At 40.4% G+C, this 26,819-nt stretch overlaps 1 protein-coding gene and 1 long non-coding RNA gene across 2 annotated transcripts; one reads left to right on the top strand and one right to left on the bottom strand.

Moving 5' to 3' along the window:
* Positions 1 to 3,400: 3,400 nt before the first annotated feature.
* On the bottom strand, positions 3,401 to 7,791 carry LOC131916448 (uncharacterized). The gene is made up of 2 exons (XR_009380546.1): positions 6,654 to 7,791; positions 3,401 to 3,532 (listed from the first exon to the last, which is right to left on the bottom strand). It is a non-coding gene; the product is annotated as an uncharacterized LOC131916448 (long non-coding RNA).
* Positions 7,792 to 7,899: 108 nt separating this feature from the next.
* On the top strand, positions 7,900 to 16,283 carry Kcnj2 (potassium inwardly rectifying channel subfamily J member 2). The gene is made up of 2 exons (XM_059269799.1): positions 7,900 to 8,058; positions 13,319 to 16,283. Exon 2 carries the CDS (start codon positions 13,544 to 13,546, stop codon positions 14,825 to 14,827), a length of 1,284 nt encoding a protein of 427 aa, XP_059125782.1. The 5' UTR covers positions 7,900 to 8,058; positions 13,319 to 13,543; the 3' UTR covers positions 14,828 to 16,283.
* The last annotated feature ends 10,536 nt before the right edge of the window (positions 16,284 to 26,819 follow it).

A 26,819-nucleotide genomic window follows, 5' to 3' on the forward strand; every position in this document is an offset into this window, starting at 1 on the left:
AACTTTTAAATATGGACTGTCAACTGGAAAATGCATTCTACCTTCCTCCTTTGGTTTACTGCTAGCCTGTATCTTCAGCCTTGCCTAGAACACATCACTAGGCTTCTCGGGTGCTTGCCTTTCATTTATCACTGTAGTATTTAGTTGGGCACTGCAAAAGATTTATAGGTCATTTGAAAGGTTGTTGCACACATGACTTAGTCCTCCAAATAACAGTCACTGACCATGAAATTTTCAGAATCATTAAATGCAGCTGTAGTGTAAATAACAACCATTGTTTAGGTCATCAATACGTCTCATGAATTTCAATACATGATTTACAATACCAGTGACATTTTGGTTTCACAGATAGTAAGTGGCAGACTTAAGTTCCAGAATCATACTAGGGTGACCCACTTCTCAAACCCTCCCTCCTACTGCACGGCATCTATACCTATCATCAGAATCCCAAAGTTTAGAACTTAAAATTCGATACATTGGAATTTAAGGTAATGAGAATTGAAATTACGATAGTTTTGAGTCCTTTGACATAGTCAATTCACATCTAGAAATCTATTCAAAGAAAATGGAAAAGACGAAGATAAACACTAATATGCACATATAATTAATGTCATCTTTCAAACGGAAAACCCAAAAGTGAATGCAAATATAGAAGACTCGGGGATGACTATATTCTTATGTATTATGAACATAAGATGAATTATAACGTCATTAAATTTGCCTTTGAGTGATTTTAATTGCATCACAGATTTTTAAGTAAAGTATTAATCATGATTTAAAAAAAGAAAGCCTATATGCTCTTAAATTTAGTTAATTTAATGACTAAAAACGATGCAAAATGTAGGAAAAGGGATGAAAATCCTACAAAGCTAAAGTGTATTTACTCCATAAAGGAGATAAGAACTTCTGTTATTTATTTTTTCCTTTTCCAATACAAATCTACATTTAATTTTAATTCTTTTAAAAAAGTTTTCTGTGTATGAGATTTTGCCTTCACATGTGCCTGTGCACTATATGAGTGCAGTGCCATCACAGGCCAGAACAGGGAACCTACGCCCTGGAACTAGAGTAACAGACGATTCTGAGCCACTGTGTGCATGCTGGGACTGGAATCCAGGTCCTCTGGAAGAGCAGTTAATGCTCTTAACAGCTGAGCCATCTCTCCAGCTCCACATCTCTATATTTTCAATTGGTTTTAAAATCATTTAATGTTGCACAAGGAGCATTCACTGCACTTTTTTTTTTTTTTTTAAATGTGGCATACATACACAGTGCAGGCAAAACACTCACACAAGAAACCAAAATAAATAACTTTAAAAAAGGAACACTTTAGACAATAAGCAATTGAACACTATTTATGTGAGCAAAGAACAAACTGCAGAGTGGGGTCTTGCTCAGACCCAGCATGATTTGTTTGAGAGCTCTGTAGCAGTGTGAGCAGTGAGCCTTGATAACCGAAACAAAGGAACACAGCAGAACTCCTTCCTTAGTTAAATGGTAGTGGATGGTTCTGATTAGTAACGTCTCTAGTTCCTTCCACTGTTCACACTAGACTTTAGTGTACTAAGGAAACCCTAGTCTAGTAACCTCCCAAGTATTTTTTTAAACAATTTTTTTATTAATTTTTTGTATGAAGATCTTGGGGGGAGGGGCTAGAAGATATAGATGGTGAAGGATGAGAAGAGGGGTTCCATCTACACAACCCTGGGGAAGCCATCATCCCTGCTGGGTGAAGACCCCCCAGTTTGGCTGCTTAAGATCACCTAAGCTCCTGCTCATACCCACTCCCCACACACACACTCACTGCTTTGTAAGTAAGCCTTACACATTCATTGATTCCTCTGAGTGAACTATTGTTTCCAACCTTACTTGTTGTTGGGATCTTGGGAGGAGGAGTAAGGCATTCTCTCTCTCTATTTCTCTCCCAGGGAGGAATTTTAGTAGCAAAACTCATAAAAATGTACGTTTATTTTTGTCATAGAGTTCAATAAGAAAATATTTTTATGTACAGAGGGATGTTTATTAAAATTTGTATTATGTGTGGGTTTTTTCTTTTTGCTTTTTTTTTGAGACAGGGTTTCTTTGTGTAAAAGCCCCAGCTATCCTGGAACTCTATAGACCAGGCTGGCCTTGAACTCAGAGAGATCCACCTGCCTCTGCCTCCCAAGTGCTGGGATTAAAGGCGTGATGCACTGCCCTTTTTAAAAAGCTGCAGAGTGTCCAAGATAGCATTCTAAAACCTAAGCATTCGAGAATATAGCCTTTCTTTCCAAAGTATCATTACAATGTATTTGATTGATTCAAATATATTTCACATTTTCTTTGCAGCCTGTGGCAGAAACTGGTGAGCCTTGGCTATCTATTTCTTTAAAGTCAGTTAAAGCTAAGTTGGGTGAGTCTTATGGCGTTCCAGAGAGTTATTTTAAAAGTAAAGAGACATCATTGCAAGTGTTTTAGACTTTGGATTTAGTTGCTAATTATAATGGAAGTTATTTTGTACTGTATTAGGGAGGGCCATTTTCATGATCTCCTTGAGTGCATGACCATGTGATGCTGAGCCACTGAGCATCATGGGTTGTGAAGCACAAGAGCAGTGATTGCCGCTTGGGAAGTTTGCCATCCATTCTGGCTTCTCACTGATCTTCTTACTAAACTTTCATCACTCTTGTCAAATGATGGCACTGATCCTGGAGCAGTAACACTTGTCTGTCCCCAGTGGCAGTAGTGATGATACAAAATAATTAGCATTTTTTTTCTCAGCTGGATTCTCCTCAACCAGTGACCTGTGCTGACCCAGCCTAAGAAGCTGTCATTGGTAGTGAGAAAGGAAAAGTGAAGCTGTCTTTGAGAGAACTAACACGCCACAGATAACAAAAATGAAGCGATCCTTGTAATCACCGTGTTAAAAACAGTAAATTAAGACCCAGCCCTGAGATGAATTTGATATTTTCAGAGTGTAATTATCTTGCATACCTGAGATAAACAAGGGCTCCCAGAGCATGACAAAAGAGCTGATTTACTAAATAATAACCTATCTGTCCTGGAAGTGGAGGCTCCTTAAAGAGCAGACCCATTTGTTATTGGTGTTAACAGATCTCCTGGGAAATGAAAGCCTTTAATAACATATCATCACAGTAAGCAGTGGCATTTACTGAGAGAATAAGTGTGATTGTGCTACACATGCACCTATTAACACACAAATAGTTATAAACACACAGACACCTCTTTACTCAGAGGTCTTCCTGGACTGCTCACTATTCACAATGGAACAAATACTAAGGCATTTAATTGTTGTGCAAAGGTAAAATAGATGTCTTAGATAGAGCCAGAAAATTGACTAAGATAAGGTAACTTGAAATTCAGTATCTGTCCAGTCTATTTTAAAAAATACATCTTTAGATTTGTTAGATCATATTTGCTTTATTCACCATATATTTTTAACAATCTTGGTTATATAATGTATCAGCCCAGTAGAGATTAGAATCCAGAAATTCTGCACAGGATGGTTCCAGCCTGAGATATTCACACCACACTGACACAAGAAAAAAAACAACTGTGAAGTGAAGATTCTCCCGATAGGGAAGGAAGGTTATGCAAAAAGTCTTACATACATTTAGTCCAGTCATTTAATGTAGGGAAATGACTCTACTACACTCTGATAAGCCCAATGCATTGCAGGTAAAAATAAGATAGTATATAGTAATTATTATACAATCAATCATAATGAGTGTACTAGTGTGACCTTTGGTCTTCGCAACAAAGTATTTGACATAAATTTTGCTTGTGGTCTCCGTCATCCATGGTGCTTACTTCAAGTGATTCTGGATACAGGGTGAGGTGGGAGGGACATCATGGCAACAAGGACATGTGCCATAGGCTACTCATCTCACAGTAGAAAGACACAGAGGGATGCAAAGAGACTGAGGACCAGATAATTTTGTGACAATGAGGTCCCACCTTCTAAAATTTCCCCTACTGCTAGCTAAGGACCATATCTTTTACATATGAGCTCCTGAGGACATCTCATATTCAAACCATAACACTGAGTCACTATGTAAGCCATTTTTTTTTAAATAAAGAATTTCTATTTCTTCTGTTCATTTCATCATGAAACTGACTTTTGTGGAGAGGAATTTACACATTTGTCTAAGTGCAAACTGACCAGAATATAGAAGTAAAATGACATAACAATGAATTTTGGAAACCCACCTACAGGTAGGTATAAACAAACATATGGAAAATATTTTCAGTAGCATAAACAGAGCAAAATAAGCTATATGAGAGGTGGGTTCAGAGTGTTAGTAATCAGAGAGCTAGATGTAATAATTCAGAAAAAATAATTTCCAACCAACTGGTTTTCCAAAGAAAAGCTATGATATAAGATCCTGTGTTCCTGAATATGTCAGATCAGTCTGCCTCCTCCCAAAAGCATATCCACTGTGGTGCAAAACAGACAATGCTTGTCGAGTACATTCACTCTTACAATGCCTCCTAGTAAATGGAGACACTCAGTGAGGATGTGATACTCGAAATTCATAATAACATTTGTGATTTCATCAACATAGAAAGAGCTGAACATCATGGGGACATGAGGACATTAACACAATCAGGCAGCGCGTTTGCCTTTTGGTATGTTTTCAGAATCCTCAGTAGCAATGCATGTGACAATGTGTTTTGTGATTGTTTTGTTTGTTTTTTCCAGCATTGGATCATTTAACTGTTTTACTTTCTGTTTCTGGCATCTAAAGAAAAAAATTTAAACCCCTAGGGGAAAAAGAAATATTGTTTCTTTGACTAGGTGCTCAGTAGTTATTTTAAGAGTCTGTCAGTCAACATCAATATAAAGAATAAGTATGATCAGTGATAAGAATGGTAAGTAATACTGATTAACTTACAAAGATAAAGAGGCTTTCCAATAAAGATTCCATTCAGTTCAGTGTTTAATGTTCTACTTTGGTGGCTTTGTCTAACATCACTAGATGACAGATGCATCCTGTGTATGTTATAAGCCAAACTCATGATCTATCATTTATATTGTTATAAGTATTGTTATCATCATCAGTATTATTATAAGTTAATGGTTCTTAATATAGTGTAGATGCAAATCCAAGGAGCTGTTGATGACTGCAGTATTGATATGAACACATACGATCGGGAGAGGTCTGAACGTATTTGTACTTCTTAAACTGAGTGTGGAGGAACGATTTGTGCTTCTAGTGAGGCAGTCTCTGCATCACATGGCCATGAACAATCAAACTTCTCATTCAGAGTCTGACTAATATTAGCTCTGATATTATAGGTGGTTGCTGTGGAGGGAATCAGTAAGAGTAATTGTCATTTCCTTGGAAAAATTTAATCCACAGATGGATCCCAACTGCCACAATATCTAAAACTAATGGGAAATGTGTGTGTGTGCTAAATAAGGCCTGAATCAGCCAAAAAAAAAGGTAGACTGACTAGAGAAATCTGTATCACTCACTGCTCCAAAAAAGAGCATATTTATCCAAGTACTAATGTTTTGGCAGCCTAGAGTTTTCCTAATAGGCACAGAGTGAAAAGGCATTTATTAATTAAAATGCAGTTACTTTCTCTTTTAAACGCAAGGGAAAATGCAAGTCTATCTATCACACACCAAAAATGTTTTAGTCAAAATTAAATCCTTCATGTTTGTTTAAGTAAACAATGAGGGAAAAGGTCTATCAAGACTGGGAAGTTGCTCGCAAAAATCTAATTTTCCTGAACTATCTCCTCTAAGATACCTGCCTTGTGGCCTCTCATTCATCCAGTCCCAGGGAGAGGAGTGAGAATAAAATCGGTGGTTGACAGAAAGACTAGGGACTGTATTATATATACCTCTACAGCTAAATGTGCACATCCAAACAAAAGCATAGACTATTGTGCTCGTTCCTTTAATGACCTTCCTGTTCCACGAAGCTGTCTTGGCCTGGGGTTTATTCATTTTACTGAGTAGAATATTAAAATAAACAACTGCAAACCAAGATTCTGAAAAATACCTTTTCTGGGTAGCGGGGCAATTTCACAAGGAGAGCCTTACCTGTGGGGGCAGAGGATGGGGGAGTTCGTATAGTTTGGAGAATTCTTCCCCATCTATTTATGCAATGAGTCACAGCACAGAAGAAAGAAAAAAATCATAAATGAGCTGATAACTCCTTCTCTATGCCTTGGCTAATGAAGAGTTACTTTTCTTCCTGTCTCTAGATTTAGGCTACATCCTAGGTTCTAATATAGTCATCTTCATTGCAGATTCAATCCAAGCAATGTATAAATAATACATGGCTTATTCTGTGATAAAGGAGACCTACCTCCCTCGTGGGAGACAATATCCCGGTGTACAAAGCTTGAAAAGGTAACCAACCCTCAGTAACAGAGCTTGGTGTAAATGCAGTCCTAACAAACGAAACACCATTTGACTATCAAAACAGTCGCAGGCTTCCATGACCTGTTCCACACCCTCTTAAGTGTCTCTCGCTCAGTACTAGGAAAAGAGAAAGGCTCAGTGAGAGGACATGAAAATGTATTCACATTTCACTAGCACCTCCTAGGGGCCACGTGAGGATATGAGACTAGGAGGTGGGTATCCACGCAGCAACTCAGAACTGTTCCTTTCAACTCCCCTACACAGAAAAACGTACCCTGCTTGTACAACCAGGAATGCGAAATGCTTTGTCGAGTAGTTTGGTGACTCAACGCAATCTTTAGGGGTTTAAATAAAAGGTATGCGAGTTGCTTTGGAGCTCCTGAAGCATAGTCATTAAGCCGGACTGCAAACTCCGCGGAAGATAGACTCCTAAACGCTGATCTTTTAAGAACAAAGCTTCGCTAGGATACCAACGCTCATATTCAGAGAGACCGTGCACTCACTTTACACACTCACTAAAGAATTCGTTTCTAAACTGTCAGGATGCAGGCACGGTTAAAGCCGAAGCTGGTTTTTGAGGGTCCGCTATACTCTTGCCTGGTTGCTGGGAAGGAGGGCTGGGAGGCGCTGGTGCGAGGGCAGAGCTGAGAGTCTGTAGGTACTGTTCCAGAGAATTCATTACTCTCTAATTGTTCTGATTTTACATGAGCAGAGCGTGCCGGGCGGTGGTGAAGAGAGAGATGGAGGGCGGACAAGGCGAGAGGAACCAGCGGCTCCCTCCCTTCCCCCCACACCCGCTAGAGAAGTCCAGGCACTTTCTGTAAGTAATTCACCATCATTCAGGCGGAGAAAACAGCCTGGTCAGACAAGCCATTGCTGTACTTGTGCCCATCTAAATCTTGCTGGTTACTGAGTACAGGTCCCGGGACATTTTCGCTGTTTAATTAGCGGATTATCCGCGAGCTGCAGTTGAATGCGCTGTGGTTTCCAAGGTCTATATGCAGGAGAAGGGACAGAGGGAGACGCACCCCAGTGATCAGTCATTCCCTCCCTGACGCAGGCATCTTTCTCAGGCATTGACACCTCTCAGGCCCTTACAGGAACGTGTAGAGCCGGCTTCCACCCTGGAAAGAAACTGGAAAGTGTGGGTCCCAGAGACCCACTAGGAAGCTTTTTGCCCAAGGCCAGGCTGCAATTAGTCAGCGGCGTGGCGGCTGAGCTTCCCACCTGTTGCTGTCCCCTCTGGGCCGCGACTTCCTCCTCCCCAGCCCAGAGCTGGACTCTCAGACCAGGCTAGGAAGCTGGAGGAAGTAGAGGAAGCCACCGCAGGTTCCCTGGCTGGCAGAGCTAGAGGCCTGGGGTGTAAGGATCCTCCTCCCCCTCCTGGTGGCGGTTCCTCGGGCTGGCGGCGCAGCCAGGTGCTCTCCGATTGGCCAACAGTGGACAGGGGGCGGAGCCAAGAAGGCCGGTTATCACAAGGACCGCCTCAAAAGCTCCCAGGCTATCGCAGAGCGCACTGGAGCCCTGGCCAGCGCGCAGCCTTCCCGGCGCCGGCAAGCAGGGTCTTGGGAATTCTTACTTGCTTCGGTTCACTCTCCTTCACAAAAACCACTGGATCTTACATGCTTCTGTAACCCCCACTTCCACTCCATGTCCCTATGATCCTGTGCCAGCAACAGGTAAGGGCTTCTGTGTTTTTTTCCTCTCTGCTCCTCTTGTCTGTGTGTGTCTAGGGCAATGGAGTTGCGCCACAGTCCCCTACCCTGCTGTCCCCGCTGTTCTGGAGGTGCCCATCTGTCAAGCTGCTGTAATGCTTTCCTCTGCAAGCTTTGGAGTCCCCGGCTCATTGCCTATATAGTTTGTGTGCGCACCAGAACATCCTCAGAGCTAAAAATACTGAGACATGCTTGGAAGAGTTGAGCAATAGAAACAGATTTCTTTGCAGCATCTGTTTGTGCTCATAACTTCCAATGCACCAGCTGTAGCGAGATACTGGGTTTAGAGGCAAGCTCGAGCCTGAAGCGGATTCTTCCTCTTACTGGGGGTTCCACGGAGGAAGAGAATGTAATTGTGAATTGGAGGTCCCTCTTGAGCGCTGGTCTCAGACAGCGAGACTCAGCACTTATTCTAGATCCTTGGGGTGTGTGTGTGTGTGTGTGTGTGTGTGTGTGTGTGTGTGTGTGTGTGTGTGTGATGGGGGTAGGGGGTCGTTGCTTTAAATATAGCACAGAGTTCCAGAGTCAGAGTTCCAGAGTGAACACCTCAAGTCTCAGAGTTCCTTTGCTGAGAAACAGAGTAGGAACCCGTGTTGGATTTTAGCCTGAAGAACGGAAAACTTTCCCATCCTATGTCAGTCTGTCCTAGGCACTTTGCTATTCTTAGTAATAATGGTGTAAATTCCTCATTTGAAGACAGTGTGGTTTTAGGGAAGCAATAATCAGAGCGACATGATTCTGAAAAAAAAAAAAAAAAGACTGCATCATAACATGGATTCCTTATGACAGTTGGAGGAAAAACCAAGATAGGAAATGGGTAGATGCACATCTGTGTGGTTCAGTCTGTCAGTGGAGACATGGAGGAGACTGTCCCCTCCAAAGGTTTTCACAAACTCTGAATGTACCTGACATGAAATAAAAGTGTTACTTGAAAACCTGTTTTGATTAAGGCAAGAAGGGAATTAATATCTCCTTTTATCATTTACTGTCTCTTCCCATTAATAATTAATAGGCTGTCATAGTTCCCTTTGTTAGCCCTCTCTGAATGTGCCCCGTGAGCACCAATACACTTGTTCACCTAGTCCTCATCACAACCAAGGGTTTTATTTTTATGTTTCATTATGCAGGGAAAAAAAAAATCCCCACGCCCAGGAGAGAGATAGGTTGCTTCAAGTGTGGTGGAAACGGTGACAGTTGGGGTCAAGGTCATTTCACTTTTTTTTGTGCCTTGAACTCCATATTGTGTGGTATTCTTTTATTTTTATGTTATTGATATCTGTAAAGATACTTGTTTTACATATTTGCGAAATTACACAGACAAACAAACAAACAAATTAGTCAATTGACACCTTTCAGATATTCCTTATCAAAACTCTCTGGTCAGCTGTCTTTCTCTGACTTCTGATTAGTTTAAAAGATTGACCCTATCCTTACCTGAGCTTTGGACCATTTTGAGCTTTTGAAAAGAGATGAATTTTTGTTTACTAAACACCAGTCATCTTTGGCATGCAATAAATGCCTCGAGTTGCCGCAAACATTGTGTGTAAATGTTGGAGGCAGCACTCACGTAGATATAAATGGGTGTCTCCTCCCCACCCCCCCTTTCTGTTTACTAAGCTTCACAGAGGTTGCTCTGCAGCAATAGGACTCACATAGCAACTTATGCCCAGAGCACTCTGGGACTGGTCTGCATGGCGTCAGCTGGGGAATAGCTGCTTAAGCACTCATTAGCAGACTTCTCTTACCCAGCATCTCTTCTTCTGCTATGTCCTGTCTTTAGTCAGAAACTTATGTTTTCACTGAGAGACAATGACCCTCCTATGGGACACTATGATTCTCATTTATTCTTTCTAAGTACTTTTACCTAGTTTTTCACATGCTCTACTGGAGGTATTTCTTATATGGAAAACAATTAGGATTCTCGCATTTTTACAATGTGATTTTACACCTGTATTTGTGCATAGTTCTCTCTCTCTCTCTCTCTCTCTCTCTCTCTCTCTCTCTCTCTCTCTCTCTCTTTCTCTCTCCCCAGGCCTCTCTCCCTCAACATCTACCTAAGATTGAGGCACTGGACTATTTTTTCCATTGCTTATGCTTAATTTTGGATCAGCCTATAAATAGTCTTAACATGAACAGCACCACATGTAGCCTCTCAATTTCCCAGAAATACTTTGTACCTCATTGGTTATGGCTTGGGTGAAAATGAGTATTCATGTCCATTGAGTTTAGAACTGAGGCCTTAAATATTTGAGCTTAAAGGGAGTTTGTATATTACTTACCAAATCCGTTATAAGCTCTCTGGAGCTATACCCATCAAGGAGGCAAGTGTATCTGAATAAATTACTAGTTTGCTGTTTTTTAAAAAAAATTGGAATAAACCTGCATGGAAGTCCTATTTTTTTTTAATGAAAGCTTTTCCCAGATGTTTATGAATTGGTGATTCCCACTGAGGGAGGAGAGGGCAAGAGAATTTTCTTCTTGCTTGCTTGAGGTGACTGGGACCCGTGGGCAGGTCAAGAGCAAAAGCACAGTGAACTATATGGACAGTTAACCTGTCAGAGTGTAGCATGTTCTAGACTTTTGTAATTGTAACCAGCTCTGTAAAAGTTTGAAGACATATGACATGTGTGTGCACACGTACAAACATTACTCTGCTTGGGTTTGACATGTGTTGGACATGAGGAAATTTTCTATTTCAAGGAAAGAAAGGAAAGTTTTTTTCCTTTCCAGGAAGCCCTGGTAAGACCTGAAAATGATGTGCTAACATGTGGACCAAATTCTGCCATTAGCAATGGAAATGAGACAATGACAGCCCCCTCAGTACATGCTGTTTGCAAGGTTCCAAGTGGGGAAAGCTATTCATAGGAAACAGCTAGTGTGTGACTTGTGGAATTCAAACAGATGTCCTAGGATGGAGATTTTGGAAAGTCCTAATTAGGCTTTTAGAGTTCATAGGGTTGTTAAGTTCTTATCTGGAAAGAGGCAGGAGTCAGTGTGAAGAAATCCGAGAGTCTGTGCATGACGCACACTGTTAATGCAGAGAAAGGCTTCTTTTGAATAGCGAGAGGGGAGTTGATTGGTGTTAGTTTATCATAAACTAGTTTAAAGTGAGTTGTAACTCAGATACACTCTCTGAAGGGACTCCTTTGTCCCATTCCCACGACGTTTTAAAGAAGAGCACACCTGCATTTGGTGTCATGCTGCCGTCTCCATGTTCGGGTAGAAACATTTGGCAACATTATGTGAGCCAAATCATCTGAAAATACTGTTAACATATTTCTTTCCAAGTCCAGGGTCTAACCTCTGAGGACTATGATTCTTTATTCCTTTGTCCAAATGCACACTTCACAGGGAAGCAGACAAAACACCAAAGCAGGGAGAAGGTTGGGAAGGCACCAGGCACCGGAACTTCTTTTTATAAAGCAATTCAAAGGCATTTTCAAATAAAGCATCATTTAGGTGTCAAGAGCTGCCAAAATGTAACACACATTGCCATTTCCACAGATGACTAATCTCAAGAAAAATAAGTTGGTGTATGTCTTGATAATAATGTAGATATAACGGGAGAAGTCAGAGGACTAGAACACGCCATTTCCAGACACAATGCACCTTGCCTCTTTGTAAAGGCCTGCATGAAATAAGGACAAATGGGTTGCTTTCTATGTCTGCAGCTGGCTTGGCTGAAAATGGTTCTGTTGACTGATCCATATTCATGTGCCTTCTGTGGGAAATCAAAACTGGAGCCCCTTCACCAAGGCCTCAATACATTTCTGATCCTTTCTATTGTCCCTCTTAAAAACAGGACAAGGATTTGGTGGTTTGAAAAGTTGGAAATTACTTTCAGTTTTTAGTTCTAGGCTATATTAATATTAATCTACTTCTAGACTTTGCTAATACACATTGCATAAAGAAAACACCTTGACTGCTTCTTAGTCATTCCTTCCTTTTTCTTTCTTTCTTTCTTTCTTTCTTTCTTTCTTTCTTTTTTTCTTTCTTTCTTTCTTTCTTTCTTTCTTTCTTTCTTTCTTTCTTTCTTTCTTTCTTTCTCTTTTTTCTTCCTTCCTTCCTTCCTTTCTTTCTTTCTTTTTCTCTTTCTCTTTCTTTCTTTCTTTTTTTTTGTTACAGGAAAATGTAGGATTTTTATTGTTTTGTTTTGATTTTGGAGTTGAGGTAAAGTCAAAGTGAGTAGCTAAATTTTACCTGGGGCAGAATGAAGCAGTGGGAGGAAGCTGGAAGCTACTATTTGTTCATGTTAAGTAAAGGTGAGTGCCTTCTCCATAGGAACCTACAGCAAACAAGAGCACTGGAAGTGAAAGTAAGCTGACTGGCATTTATGAGCTACTTTGATTACAAAGTTGTCTCTGTTGGAGAGAACACAGCCTTGAACCCACATGAAATGAGCTCCTGCCTTATCTCAATCCGCTAAAGACCTGGGCCCTTGGAACAGAGGTGCTTCCTCCCTACCCTGTCATTACACATGGCAATCCCATCTCTGGAGAATTTCAGGACTCATATTGCTAAGCAACAGAAAGGCTCTCTATCCTCCAGAGCAAATCTGTGTCTTCAAGTCAGAATTGCTTGCATTCAGGGAGATGGTATCAGACATTTCTGCACAGTGCCTGCTTCCAGTGTGGGGAGAGATGGAGCAAGTACAAACCAAACAGTATCCAGAAGTTAGGATCCATTTCAAATGCTGCAAAGGACTGTCTGCCCAACATTATTACTGAAACAAAACTGTCTGTGCCTATAGATGTCAACTTTGTCAGCAAGGGCTGGGACATTCTCTCTTAACACATATGTAACTGGACTAATATCCAGGCTGTTCTTAGGAAATGTTCTCTAGACATATTCTACTTTTAGACGCTGGTACAAACCTTAGAAATCAGAATGATTCTTCTGTTTATTACCTTGAGAACCTGGAAGAGAGTAAGAGTTGATAGGTAGATATGGATTATAGAATATTCTAGATTGCTGACAAACAGCAGATGAATAGGGAACTGAAATTTTGGTGGGATAACTAGCAGAGGTACTTCATCTATGTTCAGTGACTGCATTTTTAAAGAAAAAATTAAAATATAATTTATAGGAACAAAGAAAACTCTACACAATCCAATCCAATTTGTTTGTGTCCTGTTCTGTTTTTGTTAAGATGGGGATATTGTCTTAGACAGTAGGACTCCTTTAAGTATGGCTGTTTTGTAATGAATACTCTCTTTTCTTGTAGGACAAGTTCTCTGGATGTCAGCTGAGTTACTAAGGTAACTCTATTGGTCAAAAGGCAAGCCTTGGTAGAACCCCAAGGTCCTTTGGAAGAATCCATCTCTCCTCTTTTTTTTTAATTTTTGGTGTGTGTGTCTTCACTGAACATTCAAAACTGTTTCTTCAAAGGGTTTTGCAAAAACTCAGACTGTTTTCTAAAGCAGAAACACTGGCGTCCACCGCGGAAGCAATGGGCAGTGTGCGAACCAACCGCTACAGCATTGTCTCTTCAGAAGAAGATGGCATGAAGTTGGCCACCATGGCAGTGGCCAACGGCTTCGGGAACGGCAAGAGTAAAGTCCATACGCGGCAACAGTGCAGGAGCCGCTTTGTGAAGAAAGATGGGCACTGCAATGTCCAGTTCATTAATGTGGGTGAGAAGGGACAGAGGTACCTGGCAGACATCTTTACCACCTGTGTTGACATTCGTTGGCGATGGATGCTGGTTATCTTCTGCCTGGCATTTGTGCTCTCCTGGCTGTTCTTTGGCTGTGTGTTTTGGTTGATAGCTCTGCTCCATGGGGATCTGGATGCTTCTAAAGAGAGCAAAGCTTGTGTGTCTGAGGTCAACAGCTTCACAGCTGCCTTCCTCTTCTCCATTGAGACCCAGACAACCATAGGCTATGGTTTCAGGTGTGTTACAGATGAGTGCCCAATTGCTGTTTTCATGGTGGTATTCCAGTCAATCGTAGGCTGCATCATCGACGCCTTCATCATTGGCGCAGTCATGGCAAAGATGGCAAAACCAAAGAAGAGAAATGAGACTCTTGTTTTCAGTCACAATGCTGTGATTGCCATGAGGGACGGCAAACTGTGCTTAATGTGGAGGGTGGGCAATCTTCGCAAAAGCCACCTTGTGGAAGCTCATGTCCGGGCACAGCTACTCAAATCCAGAATCACTTCAGAAGGGGAATATATTCCCTTGGACCAGATAGACATCAATGTTGGTTTTGATAGTGGAATTGACCGTATATTTCTGGTGTCCCCTATCACTATTGTCCATGAAATAGATGAAGACAGCCCTTTATATGACTTGAGTAAGCAGGACATTGACAATGCAGACTTTGAAATTGTTGTCATACTGGAAGGCATGGTGGAAGCCACTGCCATGACGACACAATGCCGGAGTTCATATCTGGCCAATGAAATTCTCTGGGGTCACCGCTACGAGCCAGTGCTCTTTGAAGAGAAACACTATTACAAAGTGGACTATTCAAGATTCCATAAGACTTACGAGGTACCTAACACTCCCCTTTGTAGTGCCAGAGACTTAGCAGAGAAGAAATACATCCTCTCAAATGCGAATTCATTTTGCTATGAAAATGAAGTTGCCCTCACAAGCAAAGAGGAAGAGGACAGTGAAAATGGAGTCCCAGAAAGCACAAGTACAGACTCACCTCCTGGCATAGATCTTCATAACCAAGCAAGCGTACCTCTAGAGCCCAGGCCGTTAAGGAGAGAATCGGAGATATGACTGACTGATTGCGTCTTTGGAATATTTATGTCGCTGCACAGACTGTTGTTGGTCAGAGATCCGAGACAGTTATACAGACCATGGTACTGGTCAAGAGGTGGGTGAAGGTGAGCAGCCACAAGAGACTAAGGCTAGCACGAAGGTTTCAAGAAAAGACTGTAAGCTGGATGACTGATGTAAAGTGCTTTGCAGGCCTCCGAGTGACCCGATGGCACATATCTGTTGTAGAATGAGTTGTGGGATTTTAAATGTATTGTTTTGTGTTTTTACAAAACTTGAATATGCAGGCAAGCCTCAGTTTTGGTATTTAGCTTACCTGGAATGCTTCTCTTTAGGGGAACAAGGATGATTTTAATGGCATAACACAGGCAAGACTCTGCCTTAATTTTTTGAAAAGCTGCTAACTACATGAACACAAACTGTATTTTTGTTGCAGTGTGGTTTATCTTTTACATAATTTTAAAAAGTCAGTGTTGAACATTGTTGAAGGCGCACAGTGTGCTTCAAAGTGTCAAGTATTTGGCTATTAACTGCCAAAATGAGAGCCTGATTTTCTGAGGCCAGTAATTTGTTTGCTAAAATTGATCTCTCTGATCTCCAATCTCTCTCTCTCTCTCTCTCTCTCTCTCTCTCTCTCTCTCTCTCTCTCTCTCTCTCTCTCTCTCTGTCTCTCTCTCTCCCCACTATCTCGTTACGTAAGGGCATTATGTAACACTAGCCAAATGGTAGCCTCTGGGTTTTATACTTTTCCTTTCCACGACACTAATAGGTTATCTCAAATTTTCAGTTAGACTACCTAAAATAAATACCAAAGATAATGCACATTTTTTTGCACAGTGGAGTTTATATTAAAAAGGAAAAAAAAAAGCCCCATGGGTTGCCTGGGAAATCCAGAGACTAACTTTGAACCTCAACAAGATGTTGAACAGCCTGTTCGTTCTGCACCTTAGTCTGAAAAAGAGCATTAAAGTCGATAAATGTATGTTTTCAATTTTGTTCTTCTGTGCATCCTTCTTATTTGAAGAGAAAGGGAAAAAGAACATGGGTCACACCTACATGCACACTGTACTAACGTCTTTCTTTCCCTGATAGATAGTGTTGATCAGGCTAATGTATTCAAAGGAGAGAGAGAGTGATACTCAGACATTTCTGAGCTTTCCTCTTTCTGCACATTCCAAAGCTTATTCCATAAGATCAGATCTTGCTTGAACTTTGTGGTAACCTGGCATCCTCTAAACAGAGACATCCAGCATGGAAGATAGATAGATTTCAAATTTTGCAGCTGAATCATGGCCTTGACTGTCAGAGTATTTCTAGCTTGGTGTCATATTAGGAAAGATATCTGGCCTCTAGGCTTGTCCTTCTGAGGCATCTGCAGAGAATCAAAATGGACTAAATATGACAAAGCAGGGGGTTTCTCTCTCTCTCTCTCTCTCTCTCTCTCTCTCTCTCTCTCTCTCTCTCTCTCTCCCCTCTCTCTCTGTACGCGCACGTGTGTGTGTGTGTGTGTGTGTGTGTGTGTGTGTGTGTTTATGTGTGTGCCACTTCAATGCAAAAATCTGCTTTATAAGGGAGAGGGAAGCTGCCTTTTTAATGGCAGAAGGTAGGAGAGAATGTCTCAGTATTTTAGAGTCTTAGTGAGCCATATAAACCCAACACAATTACAAGCTAATGAGTTAATAGTCTAAAGGGTTATTTCTCTCTGTGTACACACTCATGATTAATGTGAGCTGGCCATTGTCTCTTATACCCAGTCCCAGAGCAGGTTACCAAGGACACATTATTTTCTAGAACCCTCTTCTGCCTCGTCACCTGCCTTGATGAAAACATCTCTCCCCACCCTCACTCTAGCCCAATAATGCAAGTCTCTCTTCCTTTCCGTCTTTAGATTTAAAAGTCCCCTACTTGTGGATCCTAGGGCTGCTAATTTTGCTTTTTAGTTGGAGTCTGAAAATCAACTCTCTAATGGTATTGTATCCTAATATGCCATTAAAAATCAGCTTGTTCTAGAATCATGTATTTTGTTTCAGTTGATGTTTGTGCTGGTCTGTGGCTTGTGAGCAGCCGTATCTGAATGCAGTGCCTGTAAAATGATGACAGTTTCTGCTGTTTTCAACTATCTTAAGTCAATGGTTTGAGAGCTCTTGGTGTTATTATCATCGAAATCAAGAGGGAAGTGTTGAGAAAGGGGTTCTAATTGTACATCCATGTGTAAAGGCAGGGTTGGGAAGTTGCTTGAAGAGTTGGAGGGGTCAGTTGAAGTGAAAACAGACTGGCTTTCGACAGTGCGAGGCCATGGAGGGCTTCAGATGCTGCTATTAGGGTGATTTGCAAAGGAAAACTATCAAACCAAAGAGTATTCAGTGGAATGTAAACCACATGAAGATGCAGTGGAGAATAGGGGTGACCACCTGGAGTTTCCTCCAAACATACAGTGCTATCACTTAAAAAGACTTGAGCTATTTGAAAAGGGGTGGGTACAAGGACAAGAAAAGAGGGAGGGGAATCTTTCAACTCATTTCTTAAAAAGAAGAAAGCATCTAAAATTTCTGGTGCATAGGTTTGTTTTTTCTTTCTTTTTTTTTTTCAAGAAACTTTTGCAGAAGCTACATTTTTGAAGTGTACATTTTATAAAGTTTATCAGATATTTTCATATTTAAAGCCAAATGTAAATAGAAATCTGTAAAGGAAAAAATACAATACCATAGGAGGTATAATTATAGCAGGGGTTCTGAGAGCTAGCACCTATTATGCTACCGGTTAGCATGGTTTTAGTGGCTATTACCAGCCTTTGGAGGTTCGTTTTGGTATGTTCTTCTGTTATTTATTTCAGCATGGACTGTTCTTTTGAGAGCTTTTTGTAGTTACTAGCATTTTAATAGTTACAAGCTTTAAATGGCTTTTTGTTTTGTTTTTGCCAAGAGCCAAGACATAGGTAATGCACGGCATTTCTCCCTGCATTTTTACCTTCAGAATATCTGTCTTTATTGACTGGGCATCCGGAACTAGTGCACACAACTGCCACTAGTAAGCAGATGGAGAGACTCACTTTGAACATCTGGGGTTCATTCCCAGATGCCCGTTGCTTCTCTGCTGCGAGCAAATCCCTCTAGGATGTATTCCCTTTTAAAGAATGTTTGCCCGTATCTGGATGGGCATTATATATTTTTTTTGGAGGGGGGAGGCATAGATTCCTGGTTATTCTATTTTTAAATAAAAGGTAGACAAAGTGAATTCTATTTTGATTATTGAGAAAGGAATAGTTTTCTATCCCTCTAAGAGTATACTTGAATCAGACATTTTTAGAATGTCGTATAGCACTGTAGTCATTTCCAAATCCCTAGAGAAAGTTCCTTTGACTCCATTCTTGTTCTGTTAGTGCATTATTCATTGTCTTTCACTTCCTTTCTCCCCATATACTCCCTCCCTAAATCTTGCTGTGTGTCTGATGACCTTGGTTCCCCAAAGATGTTCCTCTTGCAGACAACAAATGTCAGCTTTTATCTTATAATCAGTCACCTCCTAAAAGCAAACAGCTCATCCAAAGGGGTGGCTTAAGCTCCCCATCACTCTGTTTAATGACGTTAAGGTGGAAAGTATAAAAGTGTTGCATTATTACATCCCCTCCCACAATCTTCCATAAACTAGAATTTCTTTCCTAGGAATGCTAGGTTTCAGCTCTGGGCTCTGGCGAGATGAACAATCCTAGCCTTTGACAATCATGATAGTTATTATTTTCCCATCTGCCATCTTTTTGTACCTAACGTCTTCCTATTGTACTGCACAAACCATGGGTTGTATATATTTTTTTATATATTATGTCTTATTTTATTATTTCTAAATAAAAAATAAAATTGAAAATGAAGTTGTGGAAGTTTCATTGGATTTCTTGTATGATTGCTGTAGAAAGATTGGAATTAGTAGTCTCAGACAATGGGACACAAACTCTGGTTATTTGAATGAATAGAGCCATAGAAATTGCCTGAACACGCAGGTGCAGGGAACTGGCAGATTAGTTTAATCCAAGTTAGAGGAAATCAAGCTTGTATTTGCTTTGGGACAGAACAGCTTAGAGGATAGAAAAGGAGGGGAAAAAAAAACAAAACTGAAGAAAATGGTTTGTATTTTGATTACTAACTTATAGTAATTACATTTTCTTGACCCTTGACTGTAAGTAGGTCCTGCCTTGTATATTATTTATCTTTTCTTTTCTTTCTTCTTTTTTTTTTTAAAAAAAATTGAAGCAATATCTCATGTAGCTCAGACTGGCCTCTGAATTATCTATGTAGCCAAGGATGGCCTTGAACTTCTGGTTTTCCTGCATCTACCCCCAATGATGAGATTCCAGGCATGACTCACCATGCCTGGTTTATTTGGTGCCAAGGATAGAACCCTGGGGGCTGTGTGCATGCTAGGCAAACACTATGATAATTGAGCTACATTTCCACTCTATTTCATCTTTCCTACCCAAAATAAAATCAAGATATTATTGCATGTTTAGTGTAGAACTAGGAAGAGAGATGTGGTAACCATTGAGAGAAAATATTTTGACTTTCTGGGCCTGAGGGCTTTTGTCTTAAGCCAGCAATATACTCTTATAGTCCAAAAGCAGTGCAGTCACAGACAACAGGAGCAAAAATGAGCTGGTGAGTTTGAGCAAAAAAAACGTGAGTTATGAGTACAGAAAGTGGGCCGTATTTGTTTGTTTGCCTATGACAAAGAAAGTTAGGGTGAATTTTAAAGCTAAGAAATCACTGAGATGAGATTTAAATTCATTTGATCTGCTTCCACTATGCTGCTCACTGTTTCAGAACACAACATTACCAACCCTAGATTGTCTCTGAGGAAAAGGGTCATTCCTTCTAACAAGTCACCAATAAAATGTTTTCCGAATCTGGAGACAGAAGGGATTCTCTTAGCCCTCAAGATATGCTTCTTGCTGTTTCTTTTACTCAGAGAACCCTTTAAAATGTGGTTCTAAGTTCTTGGCAAATATTAAATAATTTCATCCTAACAGGAAAACTACGTGGCTCCTGTTCGATTCCAACTTGAGAAATGAAGTGACCAAGGTCTGGAGAAGCACTTTGGACAAGCTCTTAGCCAGAAGGCCGAGGAAAGATGGGGAGATGCTCTAACAGTAGAATGTGCTGAAGCTTAGACTACTCCTTCTTTATCATCTGGACAGCTGGGGATGAGGGGTCACTTATAAGAGGTAGAATCACAGCATATGTAAACACCAAGTTTGTGACTTGTATGTATTTTAAGCTTCAGATACATTTCAGTTAACGTCAAATAGCCCAGGCCTGTCTCTAGGCGAAACCACAAAGCTCTGCCACTTACCAAACTGTAGGTATCTAACCACTTCATACACTTCTGCTTTCCCCCTGATGTGGGCAGCCAGAGGGTGACAGAACACTCCTGTGGTTCGGAGGAGAAAGAAGAACATGGCATGATAGAGCCAGGATGGATGCAATAAAGACCCCATCTCTGTATCCATTCATTCATTTGTATGTACACATATATACGTGTATTTTTGTATGTATTCAGATATTAAATATAATAATATTCATAAATAAACTTCCAAGTTGAATTTCAGAAATCCTTTGTTGATGAGAGGAGCCTTGGAGTAGCTTACATTCAAGTCTTCCAAGCTCCAGCCTTTGTAGGCCACAGCTCCTTGGATAATATATATGAAGAAGGAAATGTACTTAATTCTAGATGATCCCACTTTAGAGCTACGGAAATTGATTAAATCAACTGGATTTGTTTTTGTAAAGCTGAACACACCTACACATACAGAGGGAACACCAGCCCCACACATCAAGGCCTGATGCACATGGTTTGAAATTTCTCTAATGTTTTTCTCACACGGCCCCAGTGAGCCTAGTAATTCTAAGACTTAAAGCCCTGTTTGAGGTTTGTCCTTAATGACTTTTTCAAAAACAGTTTACATCCCTTTAAGACAGAGATGGACTAAAACTATTAGAGTATTTAGCTCTGAAATAAGGTAATGGTTTCCCAAGGTGCTGGCCTTTTAGAGCTAAGATGGTTAGCGTTCTGGGAGGGGGCAGTTCTGCTATTTGGAAGCTGGAGAAGTAAGATGACTGGTGAGGAGGGGGACAGTTAAGGAGAATGTGGAAGGGAGGAGATTAATCTAGGTGAGCCAGCTCCAGCATGGGAGAGTTACCAAATCCCAAGGAGAATAATGATGAATAATTATACATAAGTGGCTCTCTCCAAGTAACGAAAATGTGTAGCCTCAGGGATATTCATTGTTTGGAGGAATGATTTTCTTAAATTATAATTCTTTCTCTGGTTTAAAATAATGATATATATTATTTAACATTTCCTTGGGTTACTGAAGCTAATGTGTGCCTTTCTTCATGGTGGCATCTAAGCTCCTACATGTCTCATTTATTGTGAAAACATTAGCTGTGTTTTTGTTCACTGACAGCACAATTCAGCCTTTGCCTCTGATCTTTTGTATCAAGGAAAACAGATGAATACACTATGCTGTGCAGACCCTGTATTATAATGTCATAGTCACTGTATATTGTAAGCTCCTTTACATATCACATGGGCTATGTAGATGATCAAACAGTTCTGTCAGACTAGCAGCAATACCGTGCAAGTCAAGAGGTCCAGGTAAAACATGAAAGACCTGGTTCAAACAAGGAGTTTGTCATGATTTTACTTATCTTCAGAAACCTTTCTGTTTCCTCTCCTTCCCTGTCCCATCTCACCATCACACCTGCCCCCTTTTCTTCCTTCATGGCACTGGAGACTGAATCCAGCATCGTTTGTACCAGGCAAACAGTCAACCACTGAACTGAATTCCATCTCTATTAATTTTGAGACAGGCTTTTACTGAGTTTCCCAGGCTGTCCTTGGATTTGTATTCTTTATATGCTTCAATCTTGAGAGTAGCTGGGATCACAGGCTCATACAACCAGGCTTGGGATCAAAGCTACTTCTTATTTCAGGTTTGGGTTTCTGTTCTGAGTTCTTCAGGCTGTTCAGAAGTTTAACTTCTAGAAAGTCTATTCAACTCAGCCGAAAGAGGGATTTATTGTGTAGTTTGGGTATTTAAAGTTTTCTATGTTGTATTTAATTTCATTAGATTACCATTTGGGAAGTGGTCAGTATGACTGCTCTCTTTGCTTTAAAACTAGTAAATGTAGCTGTGCTTAGAAATAAGAAGTATACATACGACAGTAAGTAATAATTACTCAGAAATTACTCTCCATTGGGTCTCACAAAGATAGACCAACAGCTCTTACTGTCCATATTTAGAAACATTGACTTGGAAGTGAAGGGATTTTTACGAGTTATCACATTATGGATTTGAGTATTTATGCAACAATTTACTGGGGATCATTTTTTTCCAGAGCACATTTAAAAAATTAAGTGCTAATTTTATAAAGCCTGACTGTTAAATTTTACTATTACATAAAAAAAATTAAGAACCTGGATGAAATGACAGAAGTGGAAAAGGAAGATGACTATTGTTGAGCTAGGGAGATGGTTCAGTGGGCAAAAGCATAAGAACATGAGTTCTAATCTCGAGAAACCACAGAGAAGACAGATTGTGAACACAAATTCCTGGAATCACAGAATTCCTACAGAGATGTCGGAGACGGAGACATGAAAATCCCTGCAAGTTTTCAGGTGGTCTAGCCTTGTGTACACAATGCAGTTGTAAACAACAAGACAAGCACTGTCTCAAACAAGGTGGAAGGTGAGGACCAAGGTTGTCCTCTGACTTTGACACACGCACCGTGGCATGTCTGTACCTACATTCACACACATGAATGAGCACATACGTTGTACACAAATGTTTTTAAGATGACAAATAGCATTTTTTTTTTTTTGTGCAATGCTCAACCTAGATTTTTCATGCTCAGATTTCATGTGGGAAGGACTTGAAGGACTGTGTTCTCATGGACATATTCATACCTTTCTTCATTCTAATGTCAGTTCAGATCCTAGATTCTGCTGTGATCAACTCTGTCCCTGGTCCCTAGGGGAAGGGCAATTGACCTTCCTTGAGTAAGCACTTGAGTCCATTTTTGTGTAACAAACAAATGAATCAGTTCTCCCATTTTATAAATTTTGTTTGCCTTTGGTTTTTCACATTTTTCTAAGACAGTTCTTTATCTGAAGCCCCAGCTAATCTTTTTTTTTTTTTAATGTGACACTATAGCAAAGGGGAATCTCACTAAATAGTATGTAGGAGTTTATTTTAGAGTACATAGTTAGCTCCCTCCAAAAGTTACTTATGAAAACACATTATTTACCAATAGAGCCATTTCCAAGGCAAGTCCATACACACCCTGAGCAACCCACTCTTGGCAAAAGCGCTCTCAGGTGGCAGCCATTTGTAGTCAGGCAAGGAAAGGTTGACTAAACATGTCAGAGGTTTTCTTCACTCCTGTTGTACATTTCTTCTGGTGGCCATGAGATCAGCAAGTACTACTTTCTGCCTCTTCCAGAAGCAGCTAGAAGTTGTAACCAGCATCACTTGAGTACCCTCACAGTCAATGAGGCAGATGAATAAGATGCCCCCGAGTTGCCATAGAAACTGGAAACAGCAGCAAAGCACCTTCTCCTGCATGCTCTTTAATTTCATCTGAGTGACTATGTTCAAGAACCAAAAATAAAAAGTGCACAAAGATGTAATTATATAAAAAGCTGTGTTCAATTATAAATACAGTATGTACTTTTGCCTCTGTCTACAGCTCACTCGCTTCTTTCTCCCATTTGAAGTCATTTGAACTGTTCAGGAGAGAGTCTCCATTTTCTATTTAACTTAAGTGAGGCACAGATTTGCCAAGATAAGGGAGCTAGGCTTTCTTCTTCATGCCCACCTTTGGCTAGCTCCCACTTGAATCTGTCTGGTGGTGTTTTTGATAATAGGGTCCCTTTACAGTGAGTGCTCATGCTGGGCTGTGTGGGCTTACTTGGAGCTCCTGAAATTGCTCTGCCGTTAGACACTCATGAATATCTAGATGTCTAGAACATTCTGTAGGTTTATGAACTTTTTGTAGGCTAATAAAAATGGACAGCAGAATGCCAAAAAAGCTATTAGTATAGAAAGCCAACAGAATCTTTTCCTTTTAAAATTCTGTTGCTACTTGTAATAAACAGGTCATTTCACAATGTGGGGGGTTCCATAAGGACCTCAACAGCGACTCCCTTGCAGCATGCACCTTGGAGGACATGTTCAGAATGCACAGGGTCTGCTTCTCTTTGTATGCTTTTTAACTGGGCTGCTGGATTAAAATTTCTCTTAGGGAAAAAAAACGAAGATCTCTTCTTCCTGCTGAATCAAGGCAGTCCTGGGCCTGCATGTTGGCAAGCTTTGAAAGGTGATTGTACATAGGTAGTGGCTTCCTGTTAGTGATTTGCATGAGGTTGTGTGCACCATAGAATTTACTCAAGAGGAAAATGCAAAGGTACAGGGCGTGTCTGCTGAGGCAGGACACAGCTGATCTGTTGTCTGTGAGCTCTTGATTTGAGAGGACTATATAATCAGGGCAGGACACTGAGTCTCTCTACAAGGCAAACAAGTCCTTTACATGAAGAAATATGAAAGGATTTTTTCCCTTTAGGACAGTTGGCAACCTGCAAGTAAAAAATGCTGCTGGTTTATCTAGTGCCACTTGGAAAGCCAGACTAGCTATGTTGCTTAAATACCTACTGAAATCAGGTGCATGCTTGCCAAAAGAAAAAAAGAAAAAGAAAAAGAAAAAAACTTTGACTGTATATGGTTGAAAATTTTTAATTAATGAAAATATAATTTCCAGACCTTTGTATCCAGGGCTACCAAACAAATACAAAATGAAATTTATTTAAATACAGCTTAGACTATCAGAAAGATATTCTATGCTCTGTCTCACTCTGAGTCTGGGTATGATGGTTTGGGGGTCTCGCTTTATGTTGTCTTTGTGGTTTGTTTAGGAGTACTTGAGTACTCAGTTCCTATTTGTATTTTCCACAAATGATATAATCCATCTAGCCTTGAATTATGTCAACTGTTTAGAACACTCATGTAGGAGATGAAAGAGGGCTTCTCACCACACTCTCTGTGGTGAGCATCCAACTGATCATGTTTCTTTCCCTTCTCTCCTCTTACTATGTACCCAGCCATGTGACTTTTCCTATCTCCAGACTCCTTTGAAGATGCTGAATGAAACAAAAGGCATCATGGGTAAGAAGACTGATTAAAAATGGTGAGCTCCACAGCTGCAGCACTCCATTGTGCTTTACACAGTAGTCATACCACTAATGCACAAATGAGCACAAATCCCCACAGTCTGAGGTTTCGCTTCAGCCTCTCTATCTCAGAGTCTGAATCCAGCTCATATTTTAGGCAGCTGAGACAGCCTTGGGAGGTAGATACATGAACTAGACATATACAGAACTATGAACACAGGGCAAAGGATACACACGTGAACTCTTGGTCTAAGTTGTACCTCTGTGAATTTTCTGTGGTGCTTGGGATCAGATCTAGGAGTCTGAAGGTGAATCAACTGGGATGTTAGCACATAAAGATCATCTTACCTCCAACTCTAGGGTGGATCTGATGCTACCAACGGAGTCACGTGCAGTGCATAGGAGGGACTCCCTTTCCCTGAACAATGCATGAACCATCCATGGCAGGCCTTCTTCCCTCAGATCTGTCCCAGGTCAAATGATTTCAACACTATTTCCCCTTCTGATAAACACAGATGTTACTTATGCAAATGGATATATAAGTACATTTGAAAATGTCTGAAAATTAATCTTTCCCTTTCTTCCTTTACAAATGATATTTATTTATTTATCTACTGACTTATTTCCGATAATTTCTCACACAGTCCAAAATGGCCTTGAGTTCTATATGTAGCTAAGGATCACTTTAAACTCCTAATCCTCCCCCTTCTACTTCCTGAGTGGATGCTGGGATTCCAGGCATGTTCTACCGTGGCTAGTAGATACAGTGCTGGGGATTGAACCCAGGGCTCTGCATGCTAGGCAAGCACTCTACCAACTGACCTATGTGTTTTACCTTTAGTCTCTTGTCTTATGTATAACTTTTAAAATGTTAATTATCCTTTTACAGCATATTTTACACCCATGTGTGCATATGTCCACTTTTGTGACTTTCATAAAGGTGTATGTTCTTCTTATAGTTATAGCAGCCAGAATATTTGTATTGATTCCAAAGATTAAAGAATCCCCTAGCTCAGAAAAACCTTTCATCCCCAAACCACATCTGGCTCCAGAAAATCACAAGTTAATTTTATTTATTTATTTTAATTTGATACACTACTTCCATACACTAGTACTGTGTGAGACATTACCTGAAATAAGTAAATAAATAAATATTTTAAAGGAAGAAGGGAAAGATTAATTTTCAGACATTTTCAAATGTATTCTACATACCCATTTGCATAAGTAATGTGTTTTTACCAGAAGGGGAAAGAGTGTTGAAACCATTTTGTCCCGGGTCTAGTACTGTGTTTTCATCATTTCTACCCCTCCCTCTCTCCTACAGCTCCTCCCATGTCCCCCCATGTCCTCTCAAGTTCATGAGGACCTTTTCTATAATTGTGATTGTCACACACATGTACAACCCACTGAGTCCATGTACTGCTGTTTGAAAAAGGAAATTATTTTTGCCTTTTCTAGAGATCCATTGCTTTCCCTTTCGGAAGCTCTCAGTACCTCTGCTTGGGTGCACCCTGTCATGATTCCACCCTCTAACTCTTAAAAGAAACTCTTTCTCTCTGATTTTCAAGATCTTGGGAAGTTTGCATATTTAATTTACTGCTCTCCCACACCCATTTCTTTTAATTACCTCCCCCCCCCCCCAGCTCAGCCACTTTGATCAGTATTTTTGCTTGATCTTTAATAGCTAGCTTTGGAGAAAAAATATTATTGTGACCATATGATATAGAATATCATACACATACAATTATTTGTGTGTATAAAGACACATACATAAAGG

Source organism: Peromyscus eremicus, chromosome 8a, assembly GCF_949786415.1.
Source record: "Peromyscus eremicus chromosome 8a, PerEre_H2_v1, whole genome shotgun sequence".
Classification (NCBI taxonomy): Eukaryota; Metazoa; Chordata; class Mammalia; order Rodentia; family Cricetidae; genus Peromyscus; species Peromyscus eremicus.

Bases quoted from the DNA above. Each gene is read 5' to 3' on its own strand.
- Kcnj2 (XM_059269799.1), top strand. From the start codon at position 13,544: ATGGGCAGTGTGCGAACCAACCGCTACAGCATTGTCTCTTCAGAAGAA.